Source organism: Perca fluviatilis, chromosome 14 (genome assembly GCF_010015445.1).
Source record: "Perca fluviatilis chromosome 14, GENO_Pfluv_1.0, whole genome shotgun sequence".
Classification (NCBI taxonomy): domain Eukaryota; kingdom Metazoa; phylum Chordata; class Actinopteri; order Perciformes; family Percidae; genus Perca; species Perca fluviatilis.
The window spans coordinates 16,066,757-16,086,743 of NC_053125.1; the positions used below are offsets into that span (position 1 = coordinate 16,066,757).

At 44.2% G+C, this 19,987-nt stretch overlaps 1 protein-coding gene across 1 annotated transcript in view; it reads left to right on the top strand.

The window, feature by feature from the left end:
- Positions 1-19,987, top strand: part of si:ch73-335l21.1 (insulin receptor substrate 1-B) — a 45,218-nt gene that overhangs the window by 2,374 nt on the left and 22,857 nt on the right. The window contains 3 exon segments of the mRNA XM_039822505.1: positions 7,337-7,638; positions 8,196-8,399; positions 8,402-11,387. Of these exon segments, the coding sequence (XP_039678439.1) occupies positions 7,337-7,638; positions 8,196-8,399; positions 8,402-11,387 (3,492 nt within the window).

Sequence of the window (19,987 nt, forward strand, 5' to 3'; positions counted from 1 at the left end):
TTGTCTTTGAAATTACCGGTCCGGTGTGCTGCACTGACAGCTAACTGGTCTCTTTCTTTTGTTGCTTCAAGTGTTGAGTTCCTCATGTAAATCACCCTCCCTGACACTGACAGTGACAAAGAGCTGCGGCTGAGCTGCTGTGTAAACCAGCACGTTGGCAGGCATTTTCTTGTGGTATGTGCTGCAGTTCACACAGTTTCTGCCCATACAAAAAAATGAGGCCACACACACAACACACACACACACACACACACACACACACACACTGTCACTCCACTACTGTCAGAACAGTCAAGTATCCGTCCCCCACTCATCCCAGTGGGGAGACGGAAGAATTCAATCCAGGGCCAAGAGATGCTGCACTGTCTGTCCCACATACTTTCCAGAGGACCACTCCCTCAATTTGATACCTGTGTAGCTGCTCAAGTAAAGCCGTCAGTTGCTATGGGGGGGTGGGAGGACTTCTCAGCAGCACGCCTTAGCTGGAGCTGGAATCAAAGTTATGGGTTGAAGTTTGGAATGATTGGGTTGCTTTGAGTCTGCACAGCAAGAGGTTCCTCAGCGTGCAGGATAGTGAGCATGCATACAGTGATAGCACAATAAATACTGTACAAGTCCATGCTGCCATATAGTGCTTTTGGGCCTGGGAAACTCACCTAAAGCAGCCCAGGAACTGTCCAATATCACACGGCCTCCCCCTCGAGCCGGCGGTAATTACACAAACACGAGCCAGCTGCTGTGCAGGGCGATATTAGGATCCCAGTTATTTATTCAGCTGAGTCCAGTAAGACCCTTTCGGGCAGCGAGTACAGTATCAGGCTTGAGGGCATCTATTTGCTCAGCTATTAGGAGTCATTCGAGTGTGTAAAGGCTTAACCTCGACGAAACGGGCAGACGTGCGGCCCGCAGTCGCCCTTTGCCAGGAAAACTTCCCGCAGCTCAGGCACCACCTCAGGAATTGTTGTTGACCTCAAAAGAACAATATGGCTGAGTCAAACTTTGGAGCCATTGGCACTAGAACGAGAGAGAAACACCCACACGCACAGTACACACATGCAGAAAGGCTGCATGTATTACAGCAGCAAAATAAAAGCACAGTCCAAGAAGCAGATGAAGTCTGACAGGATTGTGGCTGATTTAGTGCTAAAATAACCGATTAATCAATTGAAAGAAAATTAATCTACAACCGCTTTGATAATTTGCTACTTTTGCATGAGAGTAAATTTAATATCTTTGGTTTTTGTACTGCTGATTAAAAAGACGTCAAATTGTGCTCTAGGAAATTGTGATTGGCTTTTGTTCCCTATTTTCAGACTCAAGGATTGTCCAAAATAATCAAACAGGTGGAACAATAATGCAGCAATAATGCAAGTAAACCGGTGATTAGCTGCTAACGCTAGCTTTCGGGGCAGCTTACATGTAGGGACCCTCATTATGCTACCGTTGAAGTGTGGTGCTATTTTGACATTCTTGTTAGTGGTATAAAATAGCGATTAACCTCTGCCCCGGAAGCTAGCGTTAGCAGCTAATCACCGGTTTGCGGTAGCTTGTTTCAAGCTAGAAACATATTTGATTACCATGAAAACATGTCCCAGAGAACGGTTGACTCGGTACACATATGTTATTAAACCAAAGATCAATTTTGCACCGGAATTGTCCTTTAACTCAAACTCCACACTTTTCCTGAGCAAATTCCATCAGTTGATCTCCAACTGAGATGGACAAAATGAATAAAAGATTATTCAAGGAAACGATCTTCAGATTAAACGATAATGAAACTAATCTTAAATTGCAGCGCTAACCAAGCGCAGCGTCTATCTATTATATCTATCTATATATCTATTCCTCCCTTCAAAGCTCCAAGAAATTACATGTGAAACACAGAAACATCTGCTTCCTAATATAATGACATGGTTATTAATGCTAATCCACAAACCTCAATGTGAGCAGTTTTTCCCTTCACCTCACCGTAAATCTGTTTTCCAGTTAGGTATAGTTTTGCCACTTTTAAGCACCACAAAACATATGCATTAGATGGTAGCGTGTCAGACTACAGAGCTCCATCCAATATCCTAAAGCTCAGCAGATCACACCAAAACTCTTAAATCTGAAGTGATGTGAGGAAAATTGTGTTTTTTCAGTGAACTGTGTATAGACAGACTTCTCTGTGGCTCTGGAGAGGTTTTATCCGGGAGTGTCGTTTGCCTGATCTGACCAATGAGATCTGGATCTCACTAGTGGCTCACCAAGCTGGCCGATTAAACTTAAGCACTGCTCATCTCCCTAATTAGGCAGTAATTATTTTCTCGAGGGTCTGCCGCCGGTGGCACAGCAGATGCTGTGTGCTTGCAAAGTCAGAGAGGAGAGTCACAGGGGAAACCATAACATCTAGAGTTCCGAAAATGATCAGTGGTCTTTTATTTTATTCTCTTTTTCTGCTGATTTGTCCCTGCTCATCTAGTCCTCCAATCCAGGTTCAGGAGCGGTAAGCTGCCACAGCTTATTTCCTCTGCATAAATAGTTTGCACACGTTAACACCCTGTAATTTCATTTAACACGACAAGCTGGCCAGCCAGGCTTTCGCCATTGGCCAGCTCTGGCTTGTTTGCGATGCAGCAGCTCCTTGCATCAGAGGTAACAGTGAAACATTGTAAGTCCGAAATGGCCTCGTGCGCTCTTCTTCACGTACAGCTGAGGCAGCCTGTAAATTAAGTGCTCGGGTTTGATCGACAGCAAAACAAGGCCAGGGGCAGCAAGATCCATTTAGTCAATGAGCGCTCCATATGTTGAGCAGGATAGAGCCCGCAGGGCTTTAAATGCATAGTAACCTTTTATTATCACGAGCCGTATTGATTTCTGTTGGTTGATACCAGCCCATTACCGCTGTCCTAGTCGAGGTCAGGAAGTTCATGAATCAGCTTTACAGTGAGTGCTTTAGAAAGAGACATGAGTGAAAGCCTTCCTCATTAGCTGGTGTGCTACTCCTTTGGGAGATTCCCAGTCTTTGCAGTCAATGTAAAAATATTGTCTTATCTTTAGTTTTGGGTTTCTTTCTTGTCAAAAATTGCCCATAAAAATATAAAAGGCTTTTCGGAACGAGATCCAGAAATGGTACAGTAAACTGAGGTGAAAATGGTGTAAAGCATTTGTTCTCTCCACATCTTGGCATAAAGGAATGTATACAGGGTATTGAAGAGTTGGAGAGTTTCCTATTTTCTCCTACAAAATGCCTCAATACAGTGCTTTTAGATTTTATATCTACCTGTTATAAATTAAATCCTCAATCCTATGAAGCCCTCTTTACAGCAATACGAAACAAGCCTGCTTTATGAAGAGTGGAACTGTTAAATATTATTATTATTATTATTATAGAAAAAAAAAGAAGCTCAGTATTTTTGGAAGTTAAGGCCATAGTAAGCATAGTATTGTTTCACAATAAAATTGCCTGTTCTGACCTGATATTACTGAGACATTATGTTTACTGACTCTGAGCCAGGCTCACCAGCAAAGTCCAAGATGGCTGCCATTGCGTTGCTGATTTTGCAAGAGCTTCAGATTACTTTCACAGAGCTTTTTCATGCGTCTTGTCAAGGGACATTCAAACCTTGGATGCGTCACCAATAATTTCATGCGCTTGTGTGTGCGTGCTCCTCTGTCTAACACAGACCACATGTGAAATGAACCTCAGGCAGATGCTGGTGTCGGGGAGGCATTGTGTCCCTGAGTGTGGGCCCAGATAGGGGGATTACAGATGGTAGAGATGGATGAAGAGATGGGAAGAAGAGGAGTTGAAAAAGAGGAAATCGGGCACACATGGGAGCAAGAGATTAGACCAACTGTTTTCACTGCTAGGTGGCTCACTCACTTTTTATCTCTGATATACATGCTGGGACAAAAAGCCCACAGCTGTCTCCTATCTGGTAAACTGGTATGGCAGTGTGGGGGTGGTGTAGGGGGCACAGTGGCTGAGATAGGGGATAGAAAATGGTGTTTAGCCTTCAGAAGTTCCTGTGTTCTGAGTTTTTCTGTGTTATGGCGCAGCACAGCATGCTAGGGCAATGAGGTCAGAAACATGAAACAGAACCTAGTGAGAGCCAGCCTGTTCACTGCCAGAGTAGTTTTCCCTGATTTACGGGGTGCATTAGCTAACTAAGAAGAGGGATTTTATTTTGAATCTTGCTATACATTTCAATCAATCTTCCAGCAAATCTGAACAGTTTTCACAGAAATGCATTAAATAAAGGTTGTTGCTGGAAATGAAAGGTGGTGGAGACACTATACTTGGATACACTCTGTCACTCATGGAGGAGCTGTCGATATCCAAGCAGGCATCTGGCAGGCCCCTGGTAAATATTGCAGCTCTATATGTACTAAACACACACGCTCCCTTGTAGCACGATAGAAAGCAAGGGAGGCACAGCTCATATTGAAAATCCCAGTTTGTGAAAATTAGGTTAGATTATGGCCTCTATGTTCTCAAGAGGGGCAGCTGGAGCATAGCAAATAAATGGCATGAATAGACAGCAGTGTTGGCGGTGTAGGTTGCCATTAGCTACACGTAAGACTGAAAGTTTCATGTGTGGTCGCGCCGAAAGCAAAGTAAACAACCTGCGTGTGAATAAGCCAGTGTAAGTTGTTTTCAGGTTGCTAAAAAGGGAATGCTGAAACTTTGAAATAAGTACAGTCGCCTTGTATGAACTCATTGACCTGATATACACGCTACACCGCCCTTATTTGTGTGTGTGTGTGTGTGTGTGTGTGTGTGTGTGTGTGCGTGCGTGAGTGCGTGCGTACCACACTGCCGTGCAGGTCCCCCAGAGAAAAGCCAGGGGCGATCTATAATTCATACAGCTCCGTGCAGGATCAGCCCTAGCTTTATGTAACCATGAAGAAAGGTCTGTGATCTTCGATATGGGTAAATCAGTCTGCATCGCTGTAGGAGTCGGGGCTTTCGAGAGGCATCGATAAGTGTGCCCAGTCTGAGTGTGCCTGAGATCAAGGGTGTTTGTGTGTGGAAGTGTTGTTGTGGGCACAGCTGAGGTTTAAGGCAGCACTGACTGTACTCCAAACAAACACACTTGTGCTCTCCTAAAGACACGTCAAATGGGCTCTTGAAAAGGAAAAGGTACTCTTCGAAGAATGTGCCGCACTCTCAAGAACCAAAGGGCTGGGACCTTTATTTTTTTAGAACAAATGAAGCCTGTGATTAAATTATTTTAGTTTTTTTTTTTTTTTATCCAAGCAATCCTAAAACAAACTTTTTTCCTCCTTAAAGATTCTTCTAAAAGTCAATTCTTTCCCTCTGATATCTCTTTGCAATCTCCTGCAGTCCTTCATTCCCTTGGTCCCCACTGAAAAATCCCCAAACCATCCCTTCCTGTTGTAAATCTAAATCGAGGAGGCAAACAGGGCTCCTTGCACACAGAAAAGCAGTGCATGAAACAGCCATGCATGGCCTTGAGTGAGTCATCTAATGTAGGGGGAGTGCCTACACACACACACACACACACACACACACACACACACACACACACACACACACACACACACACACACACACACAGCCACTAAGCCACAGCCTCCACGTCTTTCAACAAAACATCTATTCTAAGTCTCTTTCAAGTTGTGAGCGATCCTCCAATTTTGGGGAAGCAAACTGGAAGAAGACACGTCAGAGCTTTTTTTTTTTTTTTTTGCAAGTAAAAATGTTTTGGGAAGAGGATCTTGGGGAAATGTTTTTCACAACAGAAGCTCGGCTATTATGGCGTCCACTGTGCATGCTGAGGCTTCTTGTCTACATATGGTTGTCATTGTAGGATTTGCAGCAGAGGCATGGGAAAGCATGCAGACATACAATCATATATTTGTGATTCTGTGGTCAGGGTGCACTGTGATTAGCATGGTTGGGCCAAAATCATTGCTTAAAGTAGAATACCACACAAACTTTGTTAAAAAATAAAAAAATCATCAATACTTCAATGCGCCAGATGTGTTAGTCTAATAAGGCAGGTGCTCATTTTTTGCACAAAGAACATCCTGTTCCCGTGAAGGGAACAGGTGAGTCTCCTCAGGTTTGTTTCTTCAGTCCTGTCATGAAGTTAATTGGTTCTGTGTTGTAGATTTGTAGTTATCATGCACAGACGTACCCAACCTGGCAGTTCGACAGGGAGAACTCAGAACACATGGTTCACAGGAGTGTCCATGTTTAAGGAACATTTTAGGGTGGTCCCTTAACGAATAATAACAATCCACCCTAAAACTTGTGTCACATCATGGTATTCCTTTTAATCCTGGTATTTTTAGTAAACAGATGTGAGGTCCCTTGTGGCTGCAAGTTATATAGCTTAGAAGTAAATCTGTGATATACTCAGAGGCAGTGTCAATGGTTGTTGACAATGAGTTGCACACAATAATGATTGCACAGCATAAAAGAATTAAGGTAATTTTCTGGGTTCCTTCTTCAGATGTGTGAACAATAAGGTGACTCAGAACACCAAACTGGCAGCTAGATGTTGCAGTAAGTCCCGGGGCCTTTGTATGGCCCCTTCCAGCCCAGGATCAAAACTCACCAAGAGCTTTCTCTCCTGTTTTTCCTCGCATAAGTAATTCCCTATTGTCTGAATACAGAAACCCAAAGGGTGAATGGACTCCCTGTACTCTCGCTTAGAGGCACTAGATTTTATTAGTTTACAAAGCCAGTTTATTGTTGGCAGAGCAGCTCCAGAAAATTGCTCTTGATGAGCCTATTGAGTGCTTTGCTGTTAGATTTCTGGCTTATCTATTGGCAGTGTTTGCTTTGGTTGTTCCGAAAAGATTCACTTGTTAAGCTTTTTCCAAGTTGGTTCACTTATGTCCCCCTCCCAACGGTTGCTTTTCTTTCATAGTCAGCATTTGTGTGTGTGTGTGTGTGTGTGTGTGTGTGTGTGTGCGTGTGTGTGTGTGTGTGTGTGTGTGTGTGTGTGTGTGTGCAGTTGACACATGAGACCCCAGTTATGGACCCTGCAGGTACAGTGAGCAGGTCTCACAAGCTCCTGCATGCTCCGTTTGAACTCAGATCTGGTTTAAAATCAGTGAAAAGCTCAAGATCAGCAGAGTTTACATAATAAAGGCACCTTGCCCTCCACTAACGGGTTAATACTGGTGGTTTCACCTGGTGTTCCTTTTGTTCACAGGGGCATGAAGGTCATGTCAGTGCTTTGTTGCAGCAGTTGTGCTTGCCAGTGTTTATAAATCCTCCTCTAAAACACGTTAATTGCCCCTGTTCTTTCCTATCAAGTCATATCCTCATTTTCACTCAACAACCTTTAAATCTCCTGTCTCTGTTCTGTCCCTGTAGGTAAAATCCCCACTGACAATGAGGACGGGGGGGACTATGGCGTGCCCAATCCCGGGCCTGCATTCAAAGAGGTTTGGCAGGTGAAAGTGTGGCCTAAAGGCCTGGGTCAAGCCAAGAACTTGGTGGGCATCTATCGCCTTTGCCTGACTGACAAGACTGTCAATTTTGTCAAGCTCAACTCTGATGCCGCTGCCGTAGTGCTGCAGCTGATGAACGTCCGACGCTGCGGTCATTCAGAAAACTTTTTCTTCGTCGAGGTGGGGCGCTCAGCCGTGACAGGCCCGGGCGAGTTCTGGATGCAGGTGAGCATGTAATCTGCAGTCCCCTTTTATGTTGAGAGTTGCACCCTCCAATCCCACATATTCGTAAAGAGCCTATAATCAACAGAGTCAGAGAAACCGTAAAATTACCCAAATCATGGTAAAGTTCATTTAACCCTATATTATTGTCCAATTTATAAAGGTTGTTGCTTGGACTAACTTAAGGCGCAAGTTAAAGGCGGTGGAGACACTATACTTTGGTATTTTAGTGCCTAGACATGAGACCTTTAGATTTAAAGCTCAATCTTAAACCAACTTAACTTCAGTGAACTGTAGTTAAATGAATCCCAGAAGGCATTCAAATTTAAAGAAAAAGAGCAACCAGTATTTGACCTGTCCTGATTTGAAGATACTCCTTAAATTGAAATGCAAACATGGTTTTCCATGAGAATTAGAAATTGAAATGTCCACAGAACATTCAGTTTAAATTCTCTCATTGGTTTGATTTGTAACTAAGAATGAATTCACAAATAAATCTACCACAATTATGAAATGAGTTCATTCTTCGAGTTTTTTTATTTTTTTTTGCCTCGTCTTAGGTGGATGATTCGGTGGTGGCCCAGAACATGCATGAAACCTTGCTAGAGGCTATGAAGGCACTGAGCGAGGAGTTCCGCCAACGCAGCAAGTCTCAGTCGAACTCTGGCCCTGGAGGAGGTGCTACTGCTTCTAACCCCATCAGTGTTCCTTCACGCCGCCATCACCCGAACCCTCCTCCCAGCCAGGTGGGCTTCACCCGTCGCCGCCCCGAACTGAGCCTCCGGGGGGAGTTAACAGTGGAGCAGGGGTCAACAGTGCCAATGCTTCTCCCACCCCACGGCATAGCTTCCCGAGGTCTCCCACTGCTAATGATGGGGGGAAAGGTGAGGATGGAATAGCAGGCAGCACACCACTCCAAGGGCCGTGCTCCAGCCCATCCACAAATGGCTCTTGCTCGACCACCCCAATCCTCAGGTCAAAGTCAGCCCGTTCAGCCGCCACCACAGCTGCTAAAACTTCTCTTGGGTTGATGCGTTCCATCTCCACACCAGCGCCCTCTCCAGCCCCAAGCCTCTCATCTAGCTCTGGGCATGGCTCTGAGTTTGGAGGCGTGACATCTGCTAGTGCTGGTCCAGGGTCTGGTGCCTATAGTCATGTCCCCTCCCATCGCGCCTCTGTCTCAGGCTCACCCAGTGACTATGGCTCTTCAGACGAGTATGGCTCTAGTCCTGGGGATCACACTCTCCGAGCCTCCCTGAGCCTCCCTGGAAGCTCTGTTGGTAGCGCTGGCAGTCAGTCCCACGGTGAGGAGGGAGCCAACTATATCCTGATGGGCCAACGTAGTGGTGGCGGTGGTAGCAGCAGTAACCAAGGGAGCTTGACATGCGGATCCTTGCCAGCACCAGGAACACCAGCCTCTGGCTCCCAGCCACAAACCAGGAGAGTGCTGCGCCGCTCCTCCAGCCGCGAATGTGATGCTGAACGTAGGCTGCTGAGCAAGCGGGCTTCATTACCTCCTATGGCCCTGGAGAGGCTGGCCCCACGTCAGCGCAGAGCTGAGGAGCCTGCAGATGAAGATTCAGCCGATTATGCCATCATGTCCAGAAGCACCAGCCGCGAGTCCTTTGCTTCCACCTCCTCTTCCACACAGAGGGAATCTGTCATGGGTGCTGGGTCGGCAGGGGGAGGTGGAGGGTACTTGGATGTGGCGGGTGAGTTCAAAGGTGAAGTGGGTGGAGGAGCCAGCGGTAGTGTAGATATAGGTGTGGACACTGGGTACATGTCCATGCTGCCTGGCGTCACTCAGCCTCCAGTATCCCTGTCCCAATCATTGGCTGTCTCTGTTCCAGACTCGGATTCCAAACCTCCTGATGACTACATGGCCATGACCCCGAACAACAGCGTGTCTCCACCACAGCAGATCCGGCCTCCACCAGCTTCTGATGGCTATATGATAATGTCCCCCAATAGCAGCTGCTCCCCTGATCAGCGTGGAGGTCTCTCTGGAGGGGCTTGGGTGGGCAGTGATAGTGCAGACAGCAGGGCAGGCAGTGACTATATGAACATGTCTCCAATCAGTGCACGTTCTGTAAATGGCAGCCCCCCACCTCCTGAGCACACCGGCCATTTGGAGACCAGTTCTCAACAGCAAGCCCCCAAGATGGTGTATTCTTACTATTCCCTTCCCCGCTCATATAAACATAACCCCTCTGCTGGACACTTTGAGGATGTTCCCGGACGAGGCAGAAGACCCAATGGGAGTTGTAGTAGGGGAATGGGTGGAGGTAGGACTATGGAGGGGCGTCAAGAGCAAACACTAGCAGGCAATTCAGTAGTTGGACGCCACCTATCACTCTCCTCTTCCTCATACTCCTCCAGCTCAGCCAGCAGCGAGAGCCTTGGGGAGGGTGAGGACCGAGCTACACAGGCAGCGAGCACCATTGCTGGGGGAGCTCTGTCCAAAGATGGGAGTAAGCTCCAGCAGAAACGAGGCTCTGGTGGATTGTCCAAGCAGGGTAGCCATAGTAGGAGCAGACCAGTGAGCCTGTTTGTTGATGTATCCAAGGCTAACACCCTTCCTAGGGTCCGTGAGAATCCCCTGCCCCCAGAACCTAAGAGCCCTGGGGAGTATGTAAGCATTGAGTTTAAGGGGGAGAAGAGCAGCCAGACTGGGGTTGGAGGAGGGCGGGGCAGGGGTCTCAGGCATGGCTTATCACTGCCTCATGGCTCAAGCAGCAAGTATCCTCAACACAGGCCAACGTCTTGCTTAGGGAACTTTATCCCCCTCTCCCGTAGCCCCTCTGCCCCCATCACTCCCCCAGCCGCCTCGGAGTATGTCAACATGGACTTGGGCCCTTCCCCGTCCCCTTCACCCCTCTCCCTTACCCCACTGGTTTTCCCTTCTTTCCATACCCCTCCCACGCCACCAACTCTTGCTCATGCCCCAAAAGCCTGTGTTGAGGGAACTACTGGCCCTTGTGAAGAGGGGGATGAAGTGGCCGAGGCCCCACTTAGGAAAAGCAGAGAAAGTGCCCCATCAGTGTCTGAGTCCCCGACATCCTGTGGAGACTACACTGAGATGGCCTTCCCTAGGTCATCATCTAGTGTCTCCCCCAAAGCCCTGTCCCCCACCAGGACTGATCCTTCTGTTCCAGTGCTATCACGGGGTCTAGACTTCCCCCTAGCCAAACCTGGACCCAACCCAGACCACGGGGCTAAAGTTATCCGGGCCGACCCCCAAGGACGCAGACGGCACTGCTCAGAAACTTTCCTTGCCCCGCCTTCCCTCCCCACCTCTACCTCTGCTTCCTCTTCTTCTACTGCCTCCCTCTTTCCAGAACATGCCCAAGCTGTCGCCCGCCGGCTGGGTTTTGAAAGCATGCTGTGGGGGAATGGTGCTGTGACTGATAATCCCACTCAGTTCGCCCTCCCTGGACAGCAGTCCCTTCCCACAAACACTCAGACTTCGTCCACAGAGCAAGGCCTTAATTACATAGACTTGGACTTGGCCAACAAAGAGGGCCACCATTTGGGCCAAGATGGACCTTCAGGTAGCCAGGCCCCTTCTCGCCTCTTCTCTGTACTGGGTGGAGGTTCTGGGGTCGGGGGAGTGGGACTGGGAGTGGGCGCAGCAGTCGGCGGCAGCAGCAGCAGCAGCAGCAGCAGCTCAACACTCAACACTTACGCCAGCATCGACTTCTACAAATCAGAGGAGCTGCGAACGCATCAGAATGGAAACAAGGAGGGTACAGGTAAGAGTTGCCTTTTATTCTTCTGAAACACATTTGCTAGACTGTGTTTAGGATCATGTCTCTTTACTTTTCCCATCACACAAACTCTGTAAAATACCCTAAAATACTCTCTCTCTTTAAGAATACACTTTTAAGATAATCCAATGGAGCTCAGCCTCCTTTGCCATTTATGCTTGTGGTCCAACGTCACCTGGCTCCAGATTAGAACACAGCAGTCTGATTTGTATGTCTGTCTGCATAATCCACAATATAAGATATAGATCGGCTGCTCAGTCAGTTCATAAATACATTTCCTTCTCTGGGGCTTCTAAAGAAAAAATCTACTTCTAAAGGCATATGCACACTTTTTTACCTTATGTGATTATGTAAGGTGCCAAAGACCAGACAAACCTATTGGAATATCAATGAATATCGATATTTTGGAAATGACTATTGATCACCTTGAGGCGTCCTTTCAGTGTTTCCACGCAGATTCAGGTGACGTTTGATATACATACTGTATATCCGAATGCTCCAGATGAGCCACAGTTTTCCAATGTGGAGAGCGGTCCCTCGCAACTCGCTGCAGTGTTACAAAGGAAATCATTCAGACCTACCATTAAAGCATTCTACTCAAAGTTCAGAAAAGTTTGAGTATGATAAATATAAGTAGAAGAAAGCCGTGGAGGAGAAAAAGGATTCTTCCATCAATTCAGATTTTTTTGTTATTTTATGAGTTTCCAGAACCCGTCAACTTCAAAATTAAGATTATGTTGTGAAGTGTGGTTGCCAGGTCTGTAGATGTGGCTATAAGAATATTGTTTACTATGATTTGTACACTGCTTAATCCAAGCAGAAAGCTGTGGTTGTTTAGTTTGGCCGACAACAGGGCTTTTTTTCCCCTGTGGTCTCGTATTAGAATGCATCCACAAAAGTGTGCTTATTTGGTAGGAAGGGAGGTCAATAAGGCCATATGATGAATTTTCATTGTATTTACATTTTTTTCCTGCTTTGTGGGGCAATTCTTTGCTGTGGGGGATCACCACAGCTAAACAATGCCTCAAGTAGGTCACCGTGAGACGTTTCCTCATTGAAAAACATTCTCTTTGAGCCACTGTCTGCACCAAATTGGCCCGTTAAGAAATAGATGTCTGCAGTTTAAACAGATAGAGTGTGGATTTATATGCATCAGTAAAACACTCAGTAGTCTTACTTAACCTTCCACAGTGGGGCTCTTGTGATGAATGCATCCTGCCAAGCCTTGTTGTTTATTTAGCCCTGCTAGCTTCAACATGATTTGTGCTGAAGGTTGTGTCAGACTTAAACCTCATGGGTTTTTGTGGTAGACATGTCATTGCTTTGCTCCACAGTCGGATTTAATGAAGAATTTGAAGCATTAGCAAAAATTCATCATAGGATTTTGCGGTGAGCGCAGCACGGTTGAGCTCAACAGTTGTTTTTTTTACATTCCACATATGGAAATGAACCATCAGCCTGCATCCATACGTCACTGTGTTGGTTTTATTGGGAAGAGGAGGCCAAGTTGGTGGAAGCAGGCGGTGTTGTTCGTTGTATTTTAAATATAAAAGCTAGCAGGCTACCACAGTGGGACCATATGGGCTCTGGCTGCAGAGTATGCCAGCGGGGCAGCGTGGGGGAGAATGTTACACATTGGCTGTGAATGTTGAGATGGGGCCAGTGTTTCACTAACACATCTCTCAAATGCCTCTGTACAGTGTTCCCCCTCCTTTCATCCCTCCATTCCGCCTCCCTCTCTTTCCTCCTCCAATAAATGATCCTTTTGTTCGAGTGTTTTTGCCCGCGGTGGGCTGGCAGGCCTCAGCAGGGCCGAGCCCCAAGACTAGTGGACTCAACAGTTTTCTCTTGCAGTCCATAATTTGGGCCCTTTCGATTTCTTACCTTATTTTACTCTTTATTGCTGTCTTAGTTTTATTTGCCTACTTGTCCTCACACTTATTCATTCTACAGTTTTTGTCCTCATCTGACATCCAGTCTGTCAGATTTTTGAAATTCCTTCCCTCCCTTCTGTTCACCACACATACTGTTCGCATTTTTTTTCACCAAAACCTCTCCTATCTTATGCCTTTCGTCCTACTTCCTTTTCACATTGTGTTCACTCCAGCCTTTAAACGCTTGCAGAGACACTTAAAAATAGTGTCGCACTGAGACGGTTTCCTGGTTGGCAAGAAGAAAAAAAAAAAAAAAAAAAAAAAAAAAAAAAAAAAAAAAAAGAGAGAGAGATGGTACATAGTGACCAATCTATCTGTTACTACAAACAAAATATAGTTTAGAAACAATTAATTATCCTGTCTGTTTGGATCCTGTTTGCTTTTTTTTTAAGAGTTCTGATCTCCTGTAGTTAACGGATTCCTTCGCCCATCAAGAACCAGCTTGTATAGAAAAAGAGTGTGTGTATGTCTCAGGGCTGCATACCTTTGGCATGGCAAAGGCTAAATTTGAACATCAGTAGTAGGACATGTGCCAAAAACAATCCTATTTGACACTGGTTATGTAATATGTTGTGTAAAAATAACCTCATGATTTAGATAATGAGGAAAAGCACTGTGATCTATTTCACTCCAAATAACGTCCTGGAAATGAAATGAATCTAGAACAAATGTGACGTGCGTGTGCTTTGTCGCCCTGCGGCAAACATTTTAAGGCTGCGTGTCTTTGTGTAGAAAATACGAGTATCTGTGTTGATGTTGAAGTTCAGCCAAAGTGTGAGAGACAGTGGCTGTGTGGATCTTTGCGTGTGTGTTGGTTTTTCTCTGCATAGTCTTGTGACCTTCAGCAGAATGGTGTGAAACATTAGTTTATGAAGTGGAGAGTATTTTCTGGGACAAAATGTTAATAGATGAAATCAGCCACCACTCCCACACTCTTCTCCAGAAAAATCTGGTGAGAGAATTTTATTCTCCGCGCTTCAAGCTGTCCCTTAACTTTATTTCTTTACCATCTGGAGGAGGTGTGCCAGTTTCAAAATAACCTGTAGCCTTTTCAAATTCCTTTTCAGGGACATACTACATGAAAGAGGAAGATGTCTGAAGGGGAGATTCATAATGTTAAATTTAGCCTAGATGTATGATTATTATGATGATATTGGAAACTTTGTTGTTTACAGCAACGGGACTGTTTACATTGTTTACTTTTGGCTAATTGGGCAAAAATCATGCATCACCACTAATTGATATACAGTGGATGTGTGTGCATGCACTGTCCTATGTGGAATCTTATTATTTGCAAATATTTTCTAGTGTATCTTTTCTTAGTTTTCATCACTTGTCATAATTATTATTATGAGATGTTACTCAGATAAATGTTATAAATAGATTTTCATAGATTATTTCTTGCATTCAATGCAGTGTCTTTTAGGGAAAATGCCAAACATTGTCAGGAATTAATGGTCAATTAGTTGGATGTTAGTCCAGGTAGGGTTGGGCAAGATGGATCAAATCTTTTATCACTCTATGTAATTTTATTGTGATAGAAATATCCTGGAGAATTTGTATTAAGAAGCTGTTTAAAGATAAAGAAACTTGATGAGAAGTGTGTTTTTGGCTGATCCAGTGAAATAAATCTGTCAGATGAAGACACTTTAGTATATTGATTCACACATACTAGCAAATGTATGAATTAATAATATTCAAATAAAAACAAACATGAACTTCTAACAGCATATATTTAAAACATACCAGAACTACCAATAATACTAAAATGACAACAGAAATTGAACTTTAACTGCATAGAAATAAATCTCTGCTGACGTTGACCCTCCCAGCAGCATGTAGTTTTGTTGGTCCCAGTTGGTAGCTGGTTGGCACCTCCTCAAAGTCCCAGGTCGTATAGGCCAGGAAGAGGTAAACATATTTAAAGTCAGTCAGTGGAGCGACCTGGAACTCCCATAGAACCGAGTCCTGTCACCGGCAGACATTAGAAGTGACGTGTGTTTCACTCCCATTCCCTCCGTCTGTCTGTCTGAGAGAGTGTTTCTCTGTGACTTTGAAAAACTTAAAATTAAAGGATAATTCTGGTTTATTACATCTTATTTAGGGATGCACCAAATCCAGATTTTTTAGGTTCGGCCGAATACAGAATCCATTGGTTAAGAATCCGATCCGATCTGAGGCCCACTGTTTGTTCGGTGTAGGGCTAGCAAAGCTGGTAATGGTCGTCTGGTTAACATAAGTTTTTAGCTGGGACTGTCCTTACCTGAAGTTGCTGCATTTTGACTGCTGTCTGTAGATTCCTTCATGCACAACTCATATTCTTTCGGGTGTTTCGTACGCAAATGTTTTAACGGCAGCGATGTTGTGTATTGTTTAGGGCCCTTGCCACCAGGAGACAAATCGGCATTGCAAATTGAACATGCAGCTCGGCTTGAATCGCCTTCTTTTGATTGAAAGTACTGCCAAACAACACTTTTTCTGCTCACGAGTTCCATTTTCACTTTCTCACAGACTACTGCATTGAACGGTCCACCTACATAAACACCTTCCCGTAATCAACAGCGGCGTCATTACGTCGACCAGCTTAGTGCGCGTAGTGCAAGCGTAGGGTTCGGTTTGGTGGAAAAAAATTCTAAGGTTCGGCAGAAACCGAATCCTGGATTGGGTGCATCCCTGGTCTTATTTTCACTTTGGCAATAACATTGTGCTCACCTAAGTACTCAACAAAAGTAATTACCGGCGTGGAAAGAAGCTGTCACGGTCACATGATCAGACAGGTTGTAACTGTCTCCTGCACACTGTTTTTGGTGTTGAAATGGATAGTGAGCACAGTGGAAATGTCAATAATGATCTATTGCACAGGTGCGCAATGGGAAGTATAGGACACAATAACTTTAATCTAATAATGATAATAAAAATATATAATAAGATGTCAGCAATGAACTTGGTGAATACATTATTACGGATAGAAATGATGACCAAGAATGAGAAAAAAGTAGGGAAAATAAGACCCAAGATGTAATAGATCAGAACTATCCTTTAATTATTAAACTGACTGTACTTAATGAGTCCATGTTGTAACAAAATACACATTCCACTGCACCAAAAAAGGCACAGTTTTCCTTATGCGGCTGACAGACTTCTCCCGCTGGGTGTGTAATCTAGGGCAACAGACTTACAGAACTAGTAGTGTTATGTAAAACAATCACGTGGATAGGACATGACCCCCAACAGGGTGAGGCTCAGGGCAGTGTGTGTGTGTGTGTGTGTGTGTGTGTGTGTGTGTGTGTGTGGTGTGTGTGTTGTTTATCTGTTGTTTATCTGTTGTGCTTTTTTAACCTGGTTTGTGCCATGTGCAGAAGGCAGACTGAGCTCCAGCCTGCTCTGTAGAGTTAGCCTCAGTGACGCACAGCTCCGCTCATATTTATGCAGTGTGTAAATACACACAGATGTGGAGCTGAAACAGCAGGAGCCAAGGCAGGTATTTAACGTTTAAAAGTGCATTGCATTTCTCGCCAGTTTATTAAGAAATTGGATCTTATTTTTTATATTTTCAGCAGCTTTATTTTCTCTAAGTTATCATTCATTTATTAAGTGTGGCCCCTTTGAAATCAAGGGAGAAAAAGCTAAAAGACCAACCGCAATGTATTTAGTTAAAGCTAAATAAAAGGAATTTCAGATTTTGACTACTTATTAGCCTCCCAGACTTCTTTATTAGACTGTTATATAATCAACTGTATGGATATGAAAAGCATGGGAGGCACATCCCTGCTTCCTATTATTACATAATCCATATAAAGATAGAAATTAGCTTAAATTTCTCCGCATTGCAACTTTCCCTTTATTAGCCTAATTACAGTATTACACAACTGATTTGCTCCCCTGGGAAGATGCAGCACAACCTGCTTAGTTACATGAGGACAACCGAGAGTGTAGAGTGAGACTGAATCCATTTCTTCCATTTCTTTAGTTTGAGTAAACAAAAGCCATATTTCAGTGTTTATCCAATATTTTCCCCACACATTTAGACAGGTTTCTTTGGATAATACCACAAAATGGAGGTTCTTTTTTTGTTTTGTTTCTATTAAAGTCAAGAACGTTTAGTTCTCTGAAGTCCGGTTTGCTTTGTTTGGGTGGTCTGTTCAGGGAGTCACCGAACTCACACAGCGGCACATAGCAACAACTCTTCTCCGTTTGGGGTTTTAGGATGTGCTGAAGTGTGTGTGTGTGTGTGTGTGTGTGTGTGTCCCCACCCACCGTGTTTATTAGAGGACTCGAAGGCTGAGAAGTTTTTCCCCCCACTGACTTCAAGCAAAGACCATGTGATGAGGTCATCTGTGTGTGCCACAGCGGCAGCATCAGCTCATTACGGGCCCTAGCCTCTGTGCAATTAGGCGAATCTGAGGGCTAGAGGAGTCATATGAGTTGAATGTTAACATATACACACACGCACACACACACACACACACACACACACACACACACACACACACACACACACACACACACACACACACAGCTTTGTGACAGATGATCGAGTTGTCTCAACCGTAGAAAAGTCCTGGTGAAATCTGGTTTCTCACAGAACTGTTATGCTTTTTTTCCTGCTGTATTTAGAGCTTTCTCCAAAGTTGTATGAGCCGATAAAGGTCTGTAGTGCAAGATGGTCCGCGCTGGCTCTTGAGTGACACCACAAGTGTCTTTGCAGCCACATCTGGCGCCATCGTGGAGATCCACTGTCTGAAAACAATGTGCTAAATACTGTACAAAACAGGTGCTGTCCAGTATGTTTTATGACCTGCTGTTGCAGAGAGTGCGTGCATGTGCGTGCGTTTTTATGTTGAACCTTTATAATAATAAATATTTAATAATAATTTATTTGATATATAGTACCTTTTACAGACCGTCACAAAGTGCTACACACCATAAATGTGTTAAAATACAGTAGGATCCAAAACAGAAAATAAACCAGCAAAAACAAATACAATACCAATGAAGATAAAAGATTAAAAGACTAAAAACCCAAAATTACAAACATACACCATCATCTGTAATCAGTATTGAACTATAACACTGAGCAGTCTCACAGTCTTCCGTCTGGATATACATTGTTCTCTCTTTGCTGATTGAGTATGTGCGTGCGTAATATTTGCCTCCATACTATTACTATTTGCCTCATTTCGACCGACATCAAAAGGCCTTTTCATAAAGCGTTGTTGACACTCAAACATTGAAGCTGGACACGCCAGTAAGTGCGGAGAAAGGATGATGACGCCTTTCACAGCTTTTTCTAGAGCAAAAGGCGAGAGAAAGGGGAGAGGGATGTTGGGAAGGCGAGAGAGTATTAGGGCTGGAGCAAGAGAAAAATGAGGATTGATAGGTGGAGAGCAAAGGGAGGAGGTGGAGTACATTTACAAATTCGGTTAATTTATTTGGTTAATTTATTTGAATTAAGATGGTATAGGATATAACTATTTACTTAGGAATTTGGCATAAATGTGAAGATACATCAAAGCCCTCCCCTGTTTTTCTTAATTTTTTTTCATATAGGAGCTGTGAAGTGTTAGGAGTTATTTTGGGTTTCCTATGTCATTTTCTGCATAGATTATGTTAGGTGTCTGGCAGTTGGAGCACTCCCACAGCTTGTAAGGGCCTTACACTCTCTTTATTGAATCGTTGGAACAAAAAAAATATCTGATTCTTTGACTAGAAAGCTGATGAGGAAAAAACTTGATTCCTCAAAAATTCAGTTGAAATAACTAAAACCTTTGTTCCTAACCTAAACCTGGTAAAGTCTCCGGTTTCTTTCATCACTGAGAGAAAACGTTGAAATTTACATTGTGAAAAATACCTCTAGAACCAGCAGCTCAATCACTTCCAAGCTCTTTTGATTTGATCTTTATTATTTCCTTAAGTGGCTATTGTAATGCTAAATCACTTAAAAGACTATTAAAAGGGGAACGTGGAGGCATGGTCTGATGTTTGATGAACCAAAGGAAGTGTGTGTGTGTGTGTCATGTGTTTGTTGCTTGGCGATTACCAAGACCTTGGCCAGGCTGCGCTACTCATATCCCACCACATGGCTTTTTATTTTTTTAAACACACAACACACACACACACACACACACACACACACACACACACACACACACACACACACACACACACACACTTGGATCTTTCTCTTGCTTAGTGTGTTCTGGCTGATATTTGCATGAAAATGGTGTGTGTGTGATGTTGACAGCTTATTCACAAGGTCAAGGCGACAGCAGCAGACCTGAGTGGCTTCATTCTTGAGCTCATCACACGAAGACCAAAGAGGGACAGATCAGCCGATAAGACAAGGTGTGTGTGTGTGTTTATAGTTACAGTAATTCCACACAGCCAAGATCAGATCGTTTTTTCCGATAGTGTAAAAGACACATGCTGTACTCCACAGTATCACTGACTTTGTGTAATGTCTCACCTAACCCACACACACACACACACACACACACACACACACACACACACACACACACACACACACACACACACACACTTTTACCTTATCTATGAATGATTGATCACTTGCTGTGTTCAAACTAAAAGTTAAACACAGATGGACACACCTCCTGTGAAGTCATAACTCCACCTGTCAGGCAAATATAG